Source organism: Aegilops tauschii, chromosome 4 (genome assembly GCF_002575655.3).
Source record: "Aegilops tauschii subsp. strangulata cultivar AL8/78 chromosome 4, Aet v6.0, whole genome shotgun sequence".
NCBI classification, from domain to species: Eukaryota; Viridiplantae; Streptophyta; class Magnoliopsida; order Poales; family Poaceae; genus Aegilops; species Aegilops tauschii.
Genome location: NC_053038.3, coordinates 48693138 through 48715435, shown reverse-complemented (window position 1 = coordinate 48715435; position 22298 = coordinate 48693138). Strand labels below are relative to the sequence as shown.

General features: G+C 46.8%; 1 protein-coding gene across 1 annotated transcript; it reads right to left on the bottom strand.

Annotated features, from left to right (window-relative positions):
• Positions 1-4140: 4140 nt before the first annotated feature.
• LOC109739836 (protein DETOXIFICATION 29) lies at positions 4141-10177 on the bottom strand. The gene is made up of 8 exons (XM_020298867.4): positions 9719-10177; positions 5665-6206; positions 5470-5556; positions 5322-5378; positions 4969-5207; positions 4768-4886; positions 4582-4668; positions 4141-4461 (listed from the first exon to the last, which is right to left on the bottom strand). The coding sequence occupies exons 1-8, from the start codon at positions 9914-9916 to the stop codon at positions 4363-4365; spliced, it is 1428 nt and encodes a 475-aa protein (XP_020154456.1). The 5' UTR covers positions 9917-10177; the 3' UTR covers positions 4141-4362.
• Positions 10178-22298: the final 12121 nt, after the last annotated feature.

The following is a 22298-nucleotide window of genomic DNA, read 5'->3' as shown; positions in this document are numbered from 1 at the left end:
ATTTTTTTTCAATTTGCGAAAAATATTGGAATTATGAACATATTTTTCCCAAGTTTTTGATTTTTTTCCAAATTCAAGAACATTTTTCGAATTCTCATATATTTTTTGAATTCATGAAAATTTCTTAAAATTCGAAAATATTTTTTGAACTCATGAAAGTTATTTCTAATTTGATAATTTTTTTTGGAATTCCTGAACATTTTTCACAAACTAGCGAACGGTTTTTTTGAAAGTCATGAACATTTCAATCACATGATCATTTTTTAAGTTCATGAAGATTTTTGAAATCATGAACTCCTTTTGAATCTTGTGCTTTTTTCAATACATGAACATTTTTTCACAAACATTTTTGTATTGGCAAACATTTTTTATTGAAATACACAAGCATTTTTTGCATTCATGAACATTTTATGATTTCCTGGACATTTTTTTCAAAATCGAGAACTTGTGAGCATGTTTTGAATACGTGAACATTTAAAAAAATCACAATTTGTTTTAAAATTTGGAACTTTTGGAAATCTTGAATTAGTTGAAAGAAGAAAAAACAATAAAAGAAAAGATAGAAAGCAATAAAAACGAAATGAAAAAATTGAGATGTCTCATACATCACATGGGCAAGCCCAGAAGCTCGCCAAATAGGAGCTCAAAAGAATTATTAGTTGTTAATGCATCGTTTGTTTGACGAAACTGAGCCGTGTGCACGGGTTCACTTAGGCAGGTCAAGTGCTAGGGAGGGTGGTTACAACGCTAGGGCTATGTCTCCGAAATCACTAGTGAAGGATTACCCTTTACAAAAGTTACTCACATCTTCTCAGGCGCTGACAAGTCGTGCATATGCAGTGCACCACTTTGCCGTAACCTGAGAGTTTTTTCCTTTTTTGGTAGATTCGTTTATTCAAAATGTTTTTATCTCTTGAATCATGCGTTTAAATCATGAACCGTTTTCACTGTTGGATTACTTGCATCGAGATCTTGGAAACTAGATCCCATGTTAGTATATTTCAATGATTTTTTCATTAAAAACTCAGAAAAGCCCGAAAGGAATTATTTGTTTTCTTCACCTTTTTTCCGTTGTGACAAGCACAATTGTGCATCTCGCAGAAGCAAATCTATGTCTCCATCTTTGCTTCTCATGAAAGCACATTTTCCCCTTTTTGAGAAGAACCGCCGTGGAAGCAAATATGTGCTTCTCGTGGAAGCACAATATTTTCCTTTCCAAGAAGTACAGATGTGCTTCTCGCGAAGCAAACTTTGCCTCCAGCTCGTGGAAGCACAACTTTTTTTTCCATGCAAAAAGAAGCCCAAGATTTTTTTGTCTCTCCAAAACCTAGGGAAAACCGAGCGGAAGTCGAAATACATAGACAAAAAAAAAATCTAAAACCCGACAATGCATATAGAAAAAAACCCGACAATACATGCTTAAAAAAAAATCTAAAACCCTTGAAGCCCCCCCCCCCCCCCCCCTCGCAAGGGGTAACCTCCAGTCCTACGTCTCGCTCATACCGATTTCTAATAAGGAATCGCCTACGGGCGGACGACTATGGGTCGGCCCATTAGCTAGACCGGTCGATGGCCTTGTTCGCACCACGTCTGGTCCTTGAGTTCGATCAATATAGTCTGGGTTTTTCTTTTTCTTGTTTTTGTGCCGATTTTCCTTTTTTCTTCATTATGATTTCAGTTTTCTTGTTTTTTTGCAATGTTTCTCTTTTTTTTTTCTTTTATACTTTGGTTTTCTTTGTTTCTTTCATGGATATTTTTGGTTTTTATTGTTTATTCGCTTTTCTTCTTGTTTCATTGTAGCTTTTTTGGTTTTTGTTGTTTCAACACATGTCTACTTTTTCATACACATTGTATATTTTTTGTATACATTAAAAAAACATTATACATGTTCATCGTTTTCAAATACATGTTTAACATTTTTGCAAAAAAAACATGTGTTGAATATAATTTTAAAATACGTGTTGAACATTATTTCAAATACATGTTAAACATTTTTTAATAATAAAAACCTTTTTTAAATATGCAAACATTTTAAAAAATGCCACAAACATATTTTTGAAACTTGTGAATATTTTTAAATGTGACGTACATTTTTTTATATACTAAATTTGTTTTTGAATTACACAAACATTTTTTACATTGTAAACATTTTTTAAAATGTCACGTACATTTTCTAATTGTCACAAATATTTTTCATACACATGATTAACATTTATAATTTTGTCATTCACGTTATACAGTTTTTCCTGTACACCAGAAATATTTTTTTAAGCATGTTTAAGATTTTCCCAATATAAGATAAATTGAAAAAAAACATTATGTAAAATGCTTTTGTGGTATATTTAAAATATTTCGAAATATAATTTTTTACTAAAAACAAAGATAAAAATGTGAAGTAAAAAATCACACATGATGTCAGCGTGACTCCGCTTGTGCTTACTGGGCCATCCTAGTTCGGGCTCCGTGCAGGTGAGCGGTCCCTAGGCGTCGCATCAAGCGGCACATGGCACACCCTGGTTACAAGGGAAATTCCTATTTGCCGCGCCTTGTGGCAAGGTGAACCACACCAGTGAAGCATGTGGGGCGGCCCATTTAATCTGTTAGCTCATTTCGGTTTTGAGAACCTTCTAACAGGTTCTTGTCCGGTTCTCAGAACCCTCTGAAGGTTTATGAACCAAAATTTCTATTTCTCAAAAAAAAAATGAACCAAATTTTCTGTTTGTTTCCTTTTCTTTCTTGTTTTTGTTTTTGTTAAATTTTCTTTTCGAGTTTTTTTTCAGAAAATGTTTTTGGAATTTTAAATATTGTTTGACATTTGAAAATGTTTTTGTTTTCAAATTTTGGCTTCTTAAATTCAAGAATAGTTTGGTGCAAACTTGGAACTGTGACAACCCCACAATAAATACAACATGACCCTGTTCCAAGATCCGCCGCGGAATGTGTCATTGGAATTGCTACTGTTTTCGGATCATGGACAGTGTTGCTCATTCCAGCCATCCCATATGCTCCAGCTTGGTAATACACACGCCCAGTTTGTATACTGAATCCGACAATGAACAACAAGCCGTCTATGATGAGGGACTCGTGAGTGCTTTTTTTCCCTTTGTAACGGAGTTGGTACAAATAGTAATTTAAACATATTCCGAATATATTATTATATATTTAAAGTACATGATGGGCTAACAAAAAGAAAAATAAGGCACATTTATGTGGACATACAATAAAATATAAGGAAAAAAACTACTACAATCCATTGTACAAATTCGTTCATATAAAATATATAATGCATTATTGTAACATCAATAGTAACTTATATAAATGTAAGAAGCACAATATATGTGCCTTATATTTATGCATATAATAATATTATATGTTCAGAATATATTATTTGGTACATGTCTATAGTACTTGTATTTTATTTATATTTACTTGTGGTATGTTATATGTACACTACATAAATAAATACATCAGTGTGTTTGCGCGCTCGATTCTTCAATGTGCTGAACCAAAAGCGAACCAACCTGTGGTTGGATTGTTAGAGGGATTGTGGTATCCCCAGCCCACCAAGGTTCAAATCCTGGTGCTCGCATTTATTTTTGAATTTATTTCAGGATTTCCGGCGATGTGCATTCAGTGGGAGGAGACGTTCCGGTCGATAACGAGGTACCTACGATAACCTCGTAAATTTCAACATTATATGTCGGCTCAGTCTTGCGAATGTGCTCATAGGGGTAGGGTGTGCCTGTGTGCATTTATAGTGGTGAGTGTATGCATGTGTATATGGGCGCTTGCGTCTGTACTATTTTTGAAACGCGGTCCCTTAGGGCCCGATTCATTAAATAAGCTCGAAGAGAGTTGCCCGGTTAATAAACGAAAAACCGGACGAAAACCGTCACAACTGGCCCGCAGAAACAAGGCACACAGGGCGACCTGGCAACCCACACAAGAACGCAGACACGCCGCCGAGGGGAAGTGTCGAGGCTTGCGCCGGCCGATGCCAAACAGTCAACCACACGCGCCGGCGACCAGGCAGCTCTGTGTTTAAAAAGAACAATGTGTTGAACCAAACAAAACTTATATTTGACTTCACTACTAATTTGGTTTCTCGACTCTGTTGCTATCCATATACCTGAACTGAAATTGATGCCCAATTCTAATTCTCATTAAAGATGAATTAGTAGTTGAATTTCATTTCTCCGATTAAAACAGATCCTAAAAGGCCGTTTTCCCCAATGACGAAGCCGAGGTACATTGGATCAATCTCAGTCTGTACAGGTTAATTAATTCTATATAATCTACCTATATGTGTTTTCCATGTACATATAAATAGCATTGTCGAATCTGTATGCAGTAACCATCTGATCATCTATCTATGCTACCGTTTGTCACCGTTGTTGTCGCCGCCGGCAATGTATCACTGCTTCCTCCCCACTCCCTTATCCTCTCTTCGGCCAACATAGCCTGCACGTTAAAAGTTCAGACACTTTTTATATAAAGATCTGCTCAACTTCGATCGAATCATTATATATGAAAAAAAAAACTATGATCGACGGATCGGGTGATGTTAGCATTGTAGAGCACCTGTTTCTCCCACTTGGTTCTGAAGCAAATTATGAGAAGCACAGTAGTCTGCAGCAGCGTGCCAATGGACATGCCCACCCAAATCCCCTGCAGAAACACGTTGTTGTATATCCAGAGCTGGTTAGAATCCGATTCCCGTTTATAATTGTACATCTATCTTGGAGGTTGATCTGATTTTGTCCTTACCAATGCACCATGTCTAAGCTTGAAGCCAAAGAGGACCCCCAGTGGGATGCCAACCAAGTAGTAGCACCCTATGTTTATGAAGGCAACAAGTGTTTGCCACCCTGCTCCTATCGCCACACCTGCACAGTGATAACTTGTTGTTCAGATGTTCCAATTGCCATTGGATTAATTTGGTAACTCATCACTGTCAGTGGTACGTGCCTGAGAGCACAGGCTGGATGCTGTTGAGGAAGATGGTTGCTGCAAGAAGGTAGCCAAGCTTTGCAGCCTCGCTCACCACCTCTTCGTTGTCGCTGAAGAAGCGTGGCAGCTCGGTCCTCCAGGCGAGGAACACGGCCAAGAAGACCGCCCCGATGGCGGCAGACGTCGACACTGCCATGATCACTGAGAACCTGGCTGCCTTCGGCCTGTTGGCGCCCAGCTCGTTTGACACCCTAACGCTGCATGTCATAGATTTTTTGCATCAGCACAAACATTGATGGATTTCGTCTACTTTTGTACAGTTGCAGTTTTGTGTTAGCAGTGCTATATTTGTGTTGTTGCACGCACTATACCTCACTGCTGCATTGAAGCCTAGTGCAACCATCAGGGTCCAAAGCTGGTAGTTGATGCTGCAGATTTCAGAAACCATTTAATCACTGAACGATTTCTCTACATGCACACAAAGTTCAGTTACACGTTTGTCAGAGAAAATTTGCTTACCAGACTGACATAATGTCAACCTCGAGTTGAGCATTCTTCAGGAGACCCACAAGGATGAGCACTGCAGTGTAGTACCAAAGCTCCAAGCTAGACAACACACACACATATATAAAATCTATAAGCACTATTCAAATCTCAAAATGATACTCAGGCAATCTACCAGCTGGTTTCAATTAAATTCGTGTATCTACCAACCAGAGCATGACGGCGGAGGCGAGGGAGAGTCTGATAAAGGCGGCGAGGTTGCTGAAGGCGAGCATCGAGAACCCCTTCCACGCCTCGGGGAAGCAGCCGGAGACGAGGTAGGCGAACTGCGCGACGATGATGATCCACCATGTGACGTTCCCGATCATGGCGGCGCCGAAGAGGCCGTGGCCGAGGCGCGTGACGAAGACGTAGTTGAGCACGACGTGGAGGGCGAGGGCGGCGCCGGAGATGAAGGTCATGGCCCAGACCTTGCTCTGCGCCTGGAAGAACTTCTGCAGCGGGAAGTTGGCGGCGTAGGCGAACAGCTGCGGGATGACCCACCGCGTGTACCGCCCCGCGACGGCGGACATGGCGGCGGGCTGGTGGAGCGCGCGGAGGATGGGCGCCGCGAAGACGTAGGTCGGCGCGAGCACCAGCGCGGTGGCGCCGCAGATGATCCAGGAGCGCTGGATGTAGATGCCCAGCATGTCCACCTGCCCCGCGCCCACCGCCTGCCCGCACAGCGTCTCCAGCGCGCTGCCCATGCCAAGCTGCAAACGAAACCCATCAACATTACATGCGTGCGCGGGAAGGAGCAAAATTCAAATGCCGACCGGTCCAGTTATGAACTCATTTTATGACTTGCAGAAGCGGTCGTGAGTTGTGATTCGTGGTAGCTTGTAGCCCGAAGACACCATCATCACACGGTATCTCTACTCTTATAAAAAACAGAGTTGGTGATGATGATGTGCCTGCCATCCTGCAATATAGGCCGTCCGATCTATATCTGATGGATATGAATAACAATTTACCCGCACTCCTCTCCACATTTGCAGATAAGGCCTTCCCTCGTTCATTCTTTTCTCCCACAAGATAAACTACTCATACAAATGCATCTTGATGTTCTGTGCAACACACGGGCATCTTGCTAGTACGCACTCAAAGTGGAAAACTATGGCCAGGTTAATTCACTTCTCATCTTTTATTACCATTCAAACCCTTTTCACTTTTCATCAAAAAAAAATTTGTTCAACTGTGGAGATTAATTTACTTCATTCCCTCCTTGTCTCTCTCTAAACACCCAACCTCAACTCTCTCTCGCTCTCACTTTCTCACTCTCGACCACGCCAGCGCTCCACACCATCCTCGACTTCCTCGAGGGCTAGCGTCATTGGATTTGGTCCCCAATTGAGCGCCTCCCGATCGATTAACCACTCATCTACACGACGAACTATTATGTTGCTGTCATTTCCTTTGTGCCCCGGCCCCTCACATCGACGCAATATGCATTGCCCTTGTACAACCCGCGGTGTAGTCTACCCGCATAAGCATAAGCAATAACCATGTGGTTACGGTCTTCCTTTGTTCCTCTTGAGTCGAAAGTCCACAGGCCAAACAAGGTGAACCTTAACCCTGGACTCTCAAACTCTAACCCACCCCTCCAACATCTGCATCATCCCCTTTAATCTACCCCCTCCTATTGATCTAGCTTCACCCGGCCTGCCTTCAGTGAAGCTATAAAAGTGATAAATGGAGGGGCACAATGGTAAAAGATTGACTAGAATTGTTTTATTTATACTTGCATTTTTATGAGTGAGGCTTTTTGGCTCTCTGGCTCCATGGAGCCCAAAATTTTCAATTTTTCGTTTTACCTTTTAGGTTTCAAAAGAATTCTTAAAATAAATACAAAGTACTTATAGATGTATACTAGTTGTGCATTATATTTCATTCTGAAATACGTTTTGATGTGAGATGTAAAAGAAGAAATCATGTACTTTTATAGTGACTACTACATGTGTTAGAAATACATTATTTTGTTATTTTGTGTAGCTCGCATAAAAATGTATTTCATCATGAAACTTTACATACAAGTAGTTGCACCCATAGATACGTGTGTGTATTCCCGCAAAAAAAGATATGTGTGTGTATTTTCAGATTTTTCAAAACCTACAAATTTGATTTTTGAAATTTTCAAATTCCAAGCTCCATGGAGCTCGAGCTCCATTAGCTATTTCTGCATTTTTTTAGATGGAGCAATTTCCGCATTTTCATATGATATCAGACGTGTGGTAGGTGCTCACATGAGAGGTGGGGGCGTGAGTGGTAGCCATCGATGTCAAAATAGGGCGAGAGTAATTCTTTTGTATCTTGGGGTATTGTATTTTCAACAAACTCTATTCTCTTCTTAATTAATATATGAGGCAAGTCTTTTGCCTCCGTTTCAAAAAAAAAAGGGTGAGACATGACCTCACGATCTTGGCTCGTTTTCTGTCTCACTGTCTGTTTGGCTGTGTAATTTCCCTATTAAAATCTCACAGACAGTCCATGAGAAATATACACTTGGAGACAGTCCATGAGGAATATACATTTGGAGACAGTCCATGAGGAATGGATATGTTTTGTAATTGGAATATGCACTTTAAAATGATCAACAAAAATGCTGCATGCATCACTCGACGCAGAGGCCGAGGAATATGCCCTCCTTTTGGAAAAAAAGGTACAAATAATGAAATGGCCAAAACGAACGATATGTATGCGCCGTATGTGTACATGCACTACTCCGGCGGCGGCATACGGCGCCACCCACAATCCCCACGTTTCCGTGGCTCGAGTTCGGATGGAGTACGTTGTCGTTCACCGATCGTTCGGGTGCATTCATCTACTTTTCCCCGTGCACCGAACGACGGAAAACGACCGCCGGGAAACCCGAAATGGTTTCCTCCGACGTGTCGTGGCGTCTCGTCCTTGTTCCTCGTTCGCTCATCGGTCAACCCAGCCCGAATTTGGCTGGCCACTGGCACGACGAAAGTGGGTGTGGCGGCAGCGGCACGTACGACGAGTGATGAGCACGCACGACACGTACTGCCTCTGTGTGCACGCAGCTGCACCGAAACTTCTGAGGTAGATCTGGAGGGAGCGTCTGTACTTTAACTTGCAGGTTCCAGCAAATGCAGAAGTTTGTTTTCTAACGCAATCTTGCTGCTTTCACCGGTGTTAAAAAAAAGGAAAGCACGGCTCTTTACTTGCATGGTTGGATGGATGCCCCTGCACGGTGCAGTGTCGACCACCGCACAATTACCAGCTAGGTGTGCGGTCAGGCACCTAGATATAGCTAGGTCGACACACATGGCTCACCACGTGCCATTGGTAATCTTTTTCGCATGTGATCCCTTAGCCAGAGCCGGCTTTTTCTCGATTCCGAGCTACACACTAGTGTCAAAATACGTCTTACATTTTAGGACAATAGGAGTAGAGAACACGCGCACGCACACGCGAGCACACATGTTTGCACAACATAATCCTTATAGCTTGATCGATCGATGGTACTTATGGCCAGCAGCCAGCCAGCCAGCCCGGGTATGGTGTCTCGATCACTAGGCAAACTGAGAATTAAACAATCACTACTACTAGCCCCAGTACTCCAGTTCATGCATGCGTAAGCTCGTACGTAGTATCGGTCACAATGTTAGGCTCTTCTTTATATCTCTACAAGTTTTATTATGGTTAAGCAAGCACGCACAGAGAGACATGTTGTTAGTTCCTTATTAATTTGGTTATGCGCATGACCAATCAATCCTTGTTTCTACTGGCGTCCTGCTGACCCAAGTCTCCAAGGGAAGGAACAAACTCGGGTGTTAATTTGCGACGCACGGGAGTCTGACCTAGATGGGGACGTGCAAACCACCCTACATTAGCACGGCACATTGCTCGCCACTAGCTAGCTTAATTAATCAGCTGTATACACCTACTAGCTGCGCTTCATGCATCTTGATTACGAGTGCTAACCTATCACAAATTCTGCAGTCTAATTAACAACCTATTTGAATTGATCGACACATGATCCAGTTAATCAAGAGTTATGACATGCACTTAGACATGCTGCATCCGTACGTGCGACTAGATTTCGCCAAAATTTTGCCAAGTTAATTGGTGCAAATTAACAGATGGAATGGAGGCATCTAAGCACATGCATATACGTATCTATCTATCTATGAGCTAGCTAGCAAAAAGCAGCAATGCGCGTTAGCATATATGCGAGTTGGTTGGCTTGTGGCGTGCGTACCAGGACACCGTAGGCGAAGCCCTCGATGACGTTCTCCACGACGGTGACGGCGGCGAGCTCGACCTCGCCGATGTGCCCCACGAAGCCGACGGTGACGAAGCCGATGGAGAACTGGAACACGGCGGTCAGGATCGCCGGGAACGCGATGTGCCACAGCAGCCTCGACTCCTGCCAGCTCTTGCCCACCATCTTCCCCATCAACTTGATCCCTCCGGCCGGCCGGCGCCCGACGACGACGTGTATCAGGCCGGCGGCGGGCGGGGCAGCTACTCCAACTCCACCTGCCCAACCCTCCTGCACCTCACTCGGTGCGGTGTCTATGAACTCCTGGCCGGTGCTCTTGAACAGAGGAGGAAGATGGATGTGGGAGAAGTTCCAGAGTTAGCTAGCTAAAGCTAACGAAGCAAAGCTAGCTTCTTGTTATTTATAGGCTTCTTCCAAGCTCGGGCATATTCGGTGCCCGTGCCTTCAAGTCTTCAGCCACTATCTCTGCTGATGCTACTACTACATGAGAGTACACACTACACAGTAGTACACACAGATGTAGTACGTACTAGCTATTGATTGGCTGTTAATGCGTCGATTGTTTGACGAAACTGGGCCTCGTGCACAGGGTGATTACAGGTGACGAGTGGGTGGCCAGGCCCATCGGCAGTGAAAGTGATGTGGTACTTCCGGCCTTCGGGTCCGTGTGAGGCGGGTCGTGTGGGTAGGTGGGTCGAGTGATGTGGACTGGGATGGAGCACGGCAACCAGTGTTGTGGACTTCCTCTGATTTCATAGGGTTCCATCAATCATCGGATCATGACTGGCGTGTCCAACAGCGAAAAAGATGTGCATCAATGGCAGCATTAAGGGCGTGTTTGGTTGCAGTTTGCAACAGTAGTTGCATTGCATGTCCATCTTCAGCCAGTCTGGTTGATGAAATGCAGCCTCATATATGCAGCAGATGCAATCTGTTTGGTTGCCTGCATCGCATGAAGAGGCATTTACCCCCCCTGCTGTTTGGTTGCCGTTTTTGTGCTTAGGGTGTGAGCAGATGCAAACTGCAGCTGTTTGGTTGCAAACAACATTTGTGTTCTGCTCACCCCATTCAAATGTGGTGGCCTTACCACCACATGATCAGCACAACAGCAACAGCAGAACAGCAAGATCAAACAAAGCAAGCAATGTAATGACAACAAACTTAACACAACAAGCAAGGAAAAGACAGCAAACTACTTAACTATATAGCATAAGTCTAGATTAAAAGCAGGGGCATCCTCCTTCCCTGCTCCACGCCAGGGTGCTGCTCCTGGCCAAAATATGAACAAGTTCCAGCACAAGTCTCGCCACACACCATAAAAGTTCTCCACTAACACCTTACTTAAGTTAACTACATAGCCTGCTCGATGTTACCAACGCAATTGTGCCTGGTGCAACGAAACCTGCACATCACCGAGGAGTCGTGGTTGTAGATCTGAACCTTCAGTCCGAGTCCGGAGATGCGCACAACGACGAGGTCGCCGGGGACGATCCGGTGGCGGCGGCAGAAGTAGTTCCAGCCCCGGCCAAGCACCATGTGCCCCTCGAAGTTCTGCACCTGCACCCAGAACACGCACCGCTTGTTCGCCGACAGCCTGACGACGCGAGGGAGCCGCTTGATGACCAGCCAGGTGTTCATCACCTCCACGAACTTGGGAGACACGACGAGCATGGCGAGGTCCTCGTTGTCCTTGATCTGCTGGTAGAAGCGCATCGGCTCCCTGGCCCCATCCTCGTGGCCCTGCCTCGGAGATCGTCCCCTTGAACGAGGCACGCTCATGAAGGCGATCCTGCCAGGCAGGTCTACCTTCCTGAGCCACCTGTTCGTGGGGATGAAATCCTCGGCGCGCTCAGCTCCGGCCACCACCTGAGCTCCTCCTCCCGGCACATCCCAGTCAGTCTTCAATATCTTGTCAGGTAAGATGACAAGTATTAATGCACAAACTTTTTGCAAAATGGCACTGATCAGGGACATTTGCCCAAGAGCAAATGACACTGATCAGTCACAAACTCTTTGATGAAATGCCACTTATCAATGGCACTTGCTGTTGGGCAAGTCCACTGATTAGTGGACTTGCCCAACAGCAAGTGCCATTGATAAGTGGCATTTTGCCCAACAGCAAATGCCACTTATCAATGGCACTTGCTGTTGGGCAAATGCCACTGATCAGTGGCACTGATCAGTTGACTTACTGTTGGGCAAGTCCACTGATCAGTGCCATCTTTTTTGATGCAACTGGCACTCAACACTGCACTATCCTAAACATGGTAACATCTAAAAATAACAACACCAAGTGCCAATAGCACCCATGTGCAGCCATGCAGATTTGGCACCATCCTAAAATGCTCCTACTACATGCACGTATAACATTCAACACAAACCCTAGCTAGAACATGTATGTTAGCAACATGAAACATGAACATGATCCTATCTAGAACATGAACATGCCATCAGTCAACATGATTCTAGCATTCATCACTCAACATGAACATGCCATCAGTATAACATTCATCACTCAACATGAACATGATTCTAGCATGAACACACCTACTAGCATGAACACAAATCATAGGACACACAAGCAGTAGCACAAGAAAAATTATCCTAGCACACACACTGTACAAAACAAGAACAGATCAGTCCAATTGGATTCGATTGGGATCGCATCCAATCGGATCTGCTATAATCCTATCTAATCCTATTGAATCCACTAACTACTACAGCCTAAGAAATAAACATCTAATCTACATCTAGGAGCAAGGATTGAGGGGTTTGACTCACCGGAGCACGAGCAGCCGCGGCGAACCGAGGCCGGGGTGAAAACCCCGGCGGGAAGGAGAGAGGGGGCGGAGCAGAGGAGGAGCCGGCCCCAGCGACGGCCTGCGGCCTCGGCCCCGTGCTCAACGCCACGCCGGAGGTTGAGAAGGACGGCCCGCCGACCGGAGAAACCCCTTGGATGGGGGTCAAGAAAACCCCCGTGGCCAATGGGGTCCCAAGAAGGGGCGGCTCCGTCGACGGCGCCGAGCCCAGGACCACGAGGTCCGGAATCGGCGGCGGAGCAGGAGCGGCCGGCACCGCATTGTCTGACGCTCGTGGTGGCCGGCAGCAGATGGGGGACGGCGCGCGCAGCGCCGATGCCAGGTTGCGGCCCGAGTTCTGAAGCCTGGCCAGCCAGCGCTCCTGGATGCTGGCGATGCGCTGGTCGACGGGGGTCAGAGGGCGGCGCGGCGGTGGGCGTGGTGGAGCCATCGGAGGAGAGGAGAGGGAGGGGCGGTGAGGGAGAGAGAGGGAGCGGTGGGAACAGTGCATCTGGGCGGTGACAGGAGAGTGGGGGAGAGTAATGAGATGTCGCCTCCGTCTCCCGCGCTGCCCGAGGCACGCAACTGCCTCGCACGCGTGGCCGCGCGCGGCCAGACTCGCGAGAAACTGCCGATTCAGCAGTTTCCACTGGGCCAGGCTGCGGGCTGCTTTAAGGTCCGTGCGGGCCTCAAACCGCATGCATCCCAGGCAACCAAACAGGTCGCGCACATCCCGCGCAGGCCTGGTTGGGCTGCATGCGGGCAACCAAACGCGCCCTAAGCGTGTGCTACTAGTTTGTTGTGTTTGGTAAGGGGTGCGTACATGGGCGGGTCAGCATGGAGCATGGGTGTACAGATGTACACCCAATTTTTTTTTTGTATATATAGGCATATATGACTTTTTTTGAGACAAATATAGGCATATATGACTGGTACACTATTCTATAGGCCCAATACGCCTATTTTAGCAAGCGGATAGGCAACAACAGCCCATTGGCTTTGTTCCCTTGCACCTTTAGGCTTCAGACCACTTACGTCCACTAGGGCGCACGCACGCATAGAGGCTCACCCAGCCAAGCGATTCTTGTCCACTCACCAAACAATTTTCTCAACAAAAAAACAATTTTCTCAACAAAAAAAATCAAAGAAAAAAGCCAGCGATTCTTCCTTCTTCCCACAGAGCCACAGAGGCACGAACGAGGCGGCGGCGCCGCTCTCACGACCAGTGGCGGAGACAGGGGGACTAGGCTGCTAATTTGATATGAACAATGATAGAATTAGTCACTATTTGCTACTAAAAATTCATTTTTCAACAGCTTGGCCCTGCCCAACCTGTTTTAGCAGCACTTGGCCCTCCTCATACATAATTTCTGGCTCTACCACTGCCCGCGACCCAACCCGATGGGCATGGCGAGCCACATCCGCTGCCACGCGGGGAAGCCACTGGCACAGGAGCTCCACGCGGACGAGTCGCCCAGTGCCATGCCCGCCGCCACTACTAGGGAGGAGCGACAACCCAGTACGGGACCAAGTGTCGCAGCATAGAGGGTTGCGGCGGCGGCCGCCATAGTCGTAGATGCCGGGGATACCACTGTCCTCTGCATATCGCCCCACCTACAGCGTGAAACCTAAGGCAGCCTTGTCACAAACCAAACATCCCCATAGCTCTTTAACGCATGAGCACAGGTACATCATGGCTAGGGGACATATGCCCTCCCTACAAAAACTACAAAGCAGGAAACTTTATATGGAGTAGACCTAGAAAAATATATCTGCTAGTGAACAATTTGTATTTGTATTGCGGTGAACAATTTTTTTTGAACACCCAATGTTAAATTCCTGGATCCGCCACTGGGTGCGTAGGTAGATTAGATTGGTTGAAACTTGGAACCAATATTGTCGAGAAGAGCATCCGCTAGCTTATTTGGTGAATTCTCTTAATTACTTTTGGACTTTGCTGATCATAACAGGAGTATTTGAGCTTGGGGTGGAGGCACTCGCTATCACAATCATGGGATAATTGCCTTGGAGTGATTTCACTTCATGCAACTCGATGAAATCCGGAGAATAGTTGTTGTGTCTGTAAGTTGGACCTATCTAACATTTTGTTTGGGTGTCTTTATTGAGCCCGTTGAGTTGAATTGGATGCACTACCAAATCAACCAATGCATTGAAATGGACTGCAATTCAAGAATTTTTGTGTGGCAAAAACGGTCATGCTGGAATCTGAGGAGGGCACCCAACTCCAATTTTTGTTTGGATGACCATGTCCTGAATTGCATTTGTTCTGTTAATCTTCCTTGTCATTGTTGCTCGTCCGCGTTTCTGTCCTAGCCAGTCGCCACTCGTTTGCATTTACCTCCCTAGCCGGTCGTCGTACACTTACTAGACTCTGCCTCGTTCCAAACGAAGTCATCCTAGGGAGGATGCCACCCATGCCATGTCAACCATTTCACCTGGAACCGCCGGGGAGGACGGCAGTAGGTAGCAAGGACGACGTGTCGGGTCTAGTCGGCTGCACCCGAAGCATCAGCGCGGGGAGAAAGGCGGGGAAAAGGCTGTGGCTTACCAAGCTGACCGCTTGGTAGGGAGGTGTTTGGGGGCTGCGAGGTTGGAGGTCGTCACATCTCTTCTGTCCAGCGTCTTCCTTTCTTAATTTCTGTTTGGGATGAGTGAATCAGTACGTTTTGCGAGAGCGATACGATTCAGTGGAATACAGACATCTCAGGTTCGGTATCGAGCGAGGGAGCACGCATTTGTGAGAGAGTCGAGCTCGGAATTGAGCCAAGTTTCCAAGGGTCAATACGGTGACCATCCAAATACCCGTATTTGAGGCTAAACAATACCAACTCATGATTCCAGGGTCGAACACAAACATCCAAATGCATCATAATACATATATGGCAAGATAGTCTAAGTTTTCTTCGGAATGCAATGGAAATGATGGGTTTTCCACAATTGTTGAGTTTGTTCTCTTCGAAAAGGAGGCTAAAAGCTAATCCATCCTCATTGTTTGTTTCTAAGTTGGTTTCCCTGCCTCTCGCTGGCGCCGCCGCTGATCTGCCTCATCTCCTATGGTCCTTGGACCATGGAGGCATGGTGGATCCCGGCCCTTGCCGGCGGGAGGGCTCCGTTTTAGGTGTCTTTTGAGTTTTGTTAGGGTTTGTGCCATGATCAAGAAGATGAGGCGGCGGCGGCCTCTTGAAGATGAAATAAGGTTCTCCCCGCCTAGCCCTGTCCCGGTGATGCTTCCAGCATCGTCAAAGGGCCTGTGGATGTGTGTCTCCGGCGGATCTCGTGGGATCCGGTTGGCGTTTGTCTTCCGTGAATCCTTTTGGACCCGGTCTTAGTTCGTCTACGTCTATGTGTCTGCATGTTGGATCCTTTCGATCTATGCTTCTCTTTATCGGCAGCGGTTGCTGTTCTGGTTCGCTGGTCCTATGGGGCCTTAGCACGACGACTTCCCGACTATCTACTACAACAATGTTTGCCCTGATCCGAGGAGGGAGGGGCGATGACAGCGCTGAAGGAAATTTGCCCTAGAGGCAATAATAAAGTTGTTATTTATATTTCCTTATATCATGATAAATGTTTATTATTCATGCTAGAATTGTATTAACCGGAAACTTGATACATGTGTGGATACATAGACAAAACACAGTGTCCCTAATATGCCTCTACTAGACTAGCTCGTTAATCAAAGATGGTTAAGTTTCCTAACCATAGACATGTGTTGTCATTTGATGAACGGGATCACATCATTAGGAGAATGATGTGATGGACAAGACCCATCCGTTAGCTTAGCACAATGATCGTTAAGTTTTATTGCTATTGCTTTTTTCGTGACTTATACATATTTCTTTGACTATGAGATTATGCAACTCCCGAATATCGGAGGAATACCTTGTGTGCTATCAAACGTCACAACGTAACTGGGTGATTATAAAGATGCTCTACAGGTATCTTCGAAGCTGTTTGTTGGGTTGGCATAGATCGAGGTTAAAATCTGTCACTCCGAGTATCAGAGAGGTATCTCTGGGCCCTCTCGGTAATGCACATCATGATAAGCCTTGCAAGCAATGTGACTAATGAGTTAGTTGTAGGATGATGCATTACGTAACGAGTAAAGAGACTTGCCGGTAACAAGATTGAACTAGGTATGAAGATACCGACGATCGAATCTCGGGCAAGTAAATACCAATGACAAAGGGAATTACGTACGTTGTCATTACGGTTTGACCGATAAAGATCTTCGTAGAATATGTAGGAACCAATATGAACATCTAGGTTCCGATGTTGGTTATTGACCGGAGATGTGTCTCGGTCATGTCTACATAGTTCTCAAACCCGTAGGGTCCGCACGCTTAACGTTCGATGATGATTTGTATTATGAGTTATGTGATTTGGTGACCAAATATTGTTCGGAGTCCCGGATGAGATCACGGACATGACGAGGAGGCTCAAAATGGTCGAGAGGTAAAGATTGATATATTGGATGATAGTATTCGGACACCGGAAGTGTTTCAGAATGTATCGGGTACATATCGCAGTACGTGGGGGGGGGGGGGGGGGGGTTACCGGAACCCTCCGGGGGAAGCTTGATGTCTACTACACAACTTTATTCTTTTAGACACGCGTTGGGCCTCCAAGCGCAGAGTTTTGTAGGACAATAGCAATTTTCCCTCAAGTGAATGACCTATGGTTTATCAATCCGTCAGGGCGACCCCTCAACGGCTGTGCCGGGCCCCCTAGTGCGCACCACAAGGGGCTCCGTCAGGGCGACCCTATTTCCCCCATGATGTTTGTGCTAGTCATCGACGTCCTAGATCGGCTCCTCCAGCGGGCCGTCGCCGACGGCGTCCTCCGCCACCTTACCCCACGCCACATGGCATCCAGCATCTCCCTTTATGCTGATGATGTCATCGTCTTCTGCCACCCGGACGAGCACGACCTCGCCGTGGTCCGCGAGCTCCTTCGGGTATATGGCGCTGTCTCCGGCCTTCACACGAACTTTGCGAAGTGCTCTGCTTCCCCGATCCAGTGCTCTTCGGAGGACCGCGCCGCTATCCATCGCGGCCTCGCCTACCCGATCGTGGATTTCCCCACCAAATACCTTGGCCTGCCCCTTTCTATCAGGAAGATCTCCTCCGCCGCGCTCCAACCCTTCATTGACAAGCTCGAGCGCAAGCTATCGCCTTGGTGGGCTTCCTTGCTCTCCAAAGGTGAGAGGCTGGCACTTGCTCGCCACGTCCTCGGGGCCATGCCGCTGCACATCATGATGGCCATGGCTCTCACTCCACCCATCCTCAAGCAGCTGAACCGATTGGTCCGTTCTTTTCTCTAGCGCGGATGCAAGGAGGCCAACGGAGGCCACTGTCTCGTCAACTGGAGCACGATATGTCGCCCTATTTCACTCGGAGGCCTTGGCATCCCTGACTTCCAGCGCGCCGGGATTGCGCTCCGGACTTGTTGGCTATGGCTCTAAGCAACAGATCCTTCCCGGCCTTGGCACCACCTGCACATGCCGAGCTGCCTTGAGACCCAGGCCATCTTCCGTGCTTCCACGTCGTGGGCCCTCGGAGATGGCCGCTCCTGCCACTTCTGGGTTGACCCCTGGCTCGACGGCAGGTCTATTGCGGAGCTCGCCCCGCTAACCTTCGACAAGGTGTCACGACGTCGGCGCAAGATCCCTTCGGTCCGCGATGCCCTTGACGATCGCTCTTGGGTGCGGGACATCTCTGGGTCCTTGGGGCCGGCGGCTCTGGTTCAGTACGTCCACCTTTGGCAGCGGTTGCATTAGGTTACTCTCTCGGACTCCCCAGACTCGCTCTCGTGGCGATGGACTACGAATGGCACATACTCTGCGAGCTCCTGCTACAGCGCCATGTTCTTCGGCTCCATTGAGCTCCCCCACTGGCGGCTCATCTGGCGCCCTTGGGCCCCTCTTCGGGTGAAGATCTTCTTCTGGCTCGCGCTCAGGGATCGGTGCTGGACGGCGGAGCGCCTTGCCAGGCACGACCTCCCCCATGGTTCCGTTTGCCCCCTCTGCGACCAGGCTACGGAAACCATGGCTCACCTCCTCTCGGGTTGTCCATTCTCTAGACAGGTTTGGTACGACTCCCTCACTTGGTGTCAGTTGCCGGCATCCGCCCCCACCGCGGACACCCCATTCATCAATTGGTTGGCCGCTTCGGCTGCCACCACACCTGCTTGCCTACGGCATGGTTTCACCACCCTGGCCTTGCTCATCGCATGGGAGATCTGGAAGCAACGCAACGCTTGTGTCTTCTACGCCGCCCGGCCTTCCATCTCTAGGACCTTGGCGACGATCAGGGAGGAAGCCCGCGGCTGGGCTCATGCGGGCGCCCGAGGACTCGGCCTCATCCTGCCCGACGAGTAGTTCCTTTTATGCTTTGGGGATGCATACACCCCTTTCTGTTGTATGCATAACATCCTGACTCACGCCGCGCTGCGTGATCGTGCTCGTCAGAGGTTGTTCCTGTAATTGCTGTTAACACTATTTTCTACCTATCAATGCAATGATACGCAAGCCTTTTGCGTATTCGCGAAAAAAAGGTTTATCAATCCGTGAGAGGTGTAGGATAAAGATGGTCTCTCTCAAACGACCCTGCAACCAAATACAAAAAATCTCTTGTGTCCCCAACACACCCAATACAATGGTAAATTGTATAGGTGCACTAGTTCGGCGAAGAGATAGTGATAAAAGTGTAATATGGATGGTAGAAATATATTTTTATAATCTGAATAAATAAAAACAGCAAGGTAGCAAATAGTAAATGGGCACAAAAACGGTATTGCAATGCTTGAAAATGAGGCCTAGTGTCCGTACTTTCGCTAGTGCAATATCCCAAGAATGCTAATATAATTGGATCATATAACCACCCCTCAAAGTGCGATGAAGAATCACTCCAAAGTTCCAATCTAGCGGAGAACATAAGAATACATTATTTGTAGGGTACGAAATAACACAAAGCTATTCTTTCCGTTCTATCTATTCAAGAGCTCGTACTAAAATAACACAAAGCTATTCTTTCCGTTCGATCTATCCTAGAGTTTGTACTAAAATAACACCAAAGCAAATTCATATTCATAATACTCAATCCAACACAAAGAACTTCAAAGAGTGCCCCAAGGTTTCTATCGGAGAAACAAAGACAAGAACGTGCATCAACCCCTATGCATAGATTACCCCAATGTCACCTCGGGAATCCACGAGTTGAGTGCCAAAACATATATCAAGTGAATCAGTACGATACCCCATTTTCACCACGAGTATTCAATTGTAAGACATATATCTGTTGGGTAACGTAGCATGCAATTTCAAAAAATTTCCTACGATCACGCAAGATCTATCTAGGAGATGCATAGCAACGAGACGGGGAGAGTGTGTCCACGTACCCTCATAGACCAAAAGCGGAAGTGTTAGGTTAACGCGGTTGATGTAGTCGAACGTCTTCGCGATCCAACCGATCAAGTACCAAATGTACAACACCTCCGAGTTAAGCACACGTTCAGCTCGATGACGTCCCTCGAACTCTTGATCTAGCAGAGGGTCGAGGGAGAGTTTCGTCAGCACGACGGCATGGTGACAGTGATGGTGATGTGAGCCGTGCAGGGCTTCGCCTAAGCACTACGTGAATATGACCGGAGGAGTAAACCGTGGAGGGAGACGCTGCACACGGCTTGGAACAATTGGTGTGTCTCCAAGGGGTGTCCTGCCCACGTATATAAAGGAGGGAGATGGAGGAGGCTGGCCCTAGGGGGCGCGCCCTAAGGGAGGAGTCCTACTAGGACTCCTAGTCCTAGTAGGAGTCCCAGTAGGATTCGGCCCCACTTCTTTTCCTTCGCATGGAGGTGGAAAGGGGAAAGGAGAGGGAGTTAGGAGAAGGAAAGTGGGGTGGCGCCCCTTCCCTAAACCAATTCGGCCTCCTCCCTTGTGGGGGGCACACCAGCCCCTTGTGGGCTGGTTAGCCTCCCTCCTATGGCCCATATGGCCCATATCTTTCCCCGGGGGGTTCCGGTAACCCCTCTGGTACTCCGGTATGTACCCGATACACCCCAGAACCCTTCCGGTGTCCGAATACTACCTTCCAATATATCAATATTTACCTCTCGACCATTTCGAGACTCCTCGTCATGTCCGTGAACTCATCCGGGACTCTGAACAAACTTCAGTCACCAAAACACATAACTCATAATACAAATCATTATCGAACGTTAAGCGTGCGGACCCTAAGGGTTCGAGAACTATGTTGACATGACCGAGACACATCTCCGGTCAATAACCAACAGCGGAACCTAGATGCTCATATTGGTTCCTACATATTCTATGAAGATCTTTATCGGTCAAACCGCAATAACAACATACGTTATTCCCTTTGTCATCGGTATGTTAATTGCCCGAGATTCGATCGTCGGTATCATCATACCTAGTTCAATCTCGTTACCCGCAAGTCTCTTTACTCGTTCCATAATGCATCATCCCATAACTAACTCATTAGTCGCATTGCTTGCAAGGCTTATAGTGATGTGCATTACCGAGAGGGCCCAGAGATACCTCTTTGATACTCGGAGTGACAAATCCTAATCTTGATCTATGCCAACCCAACAAACACCTTCGGAGACACCTATAGAGCATCTTAATAATCACCCAGTTACGTTGTGACATTTGATAGCACACAAGGTGTTCCTCCGGTATTCGGGAGTTGCATAATCTCATAGTCAGAGGAATATGTATAAGTCATGAAGAAAGCAATAACAATAAAACTTAACGATCATTATGCTAAGCTAACGGATGGGTCTTGTCCATCACAACATTCTCCCAATGATGTGATCCCATTCATCAAACGACAACACATGTCTATGGTTAGGAAACTTAACCATTTTTGATTAACGAGCTAGTCAAGTAGAGGCATACTAGGGACACTTTTTTTGTCTATTTATTCACACATGTATCAAGTTTCCGGTTAATACAATTCTAGCATGAATTATAAACATTTATCATGATATAAGGAAATGTAAAATAACAGCTTTATTATCGCCTCTAGGGCATATTTCCTTCAATATCAAGTGTTCTCAAATCCATAAAAGTATTCAATCCGATAACAATGAAATCTCAAAGGGAAAAACTCAATTCATCACAACAAGATAGAGAGGGAAAAACACCATATGATCCGACTATATTAACAAAGCCCGTGATACATCAAGATCGTGACATCTCAAGAACACAAGAGAGCGAGATTAAACACATAGCTACTGGAACAAACCCTCAGCCCCGAGGGTGGACTACTCCCTCCTCATCGTGGTGGCCGCTGGGATGATGAAGATGGCCACCAGAGATGATTCCCCCCCTCCGGCAGGGTGCCGGAAAGGGTCTAGATTGGTTTTCGGTGGCTACAGAGCCTTGTGGCGGCGAAACTTCTCATCTAGGTTAACCCCGAGGATTTTCGGAATATTTGAGAATTTATAGGGTAAAGAGGGGGTGCGGGAGGCCACCGAGGTGGGCACAACCCACCTAGGCGTGCCTGGGCCCCCAGGCGCGCCCTGGTGGGTTGTGCCCCCCTCGGGGCACCCCCAGGTGCTTCTTTGGCCCATTGGTGGTCTTCTGGTCCATAAAAAATCCACAAAAAGTTTCGGTGTTTGGACTCCGTTTGATATTGATTTCCTGTGATGTAAAAAACTAGCAAAAAACAGCAACTGGCACTGGGCACTGGGTCAATAGTTTAGTCCAAACAATG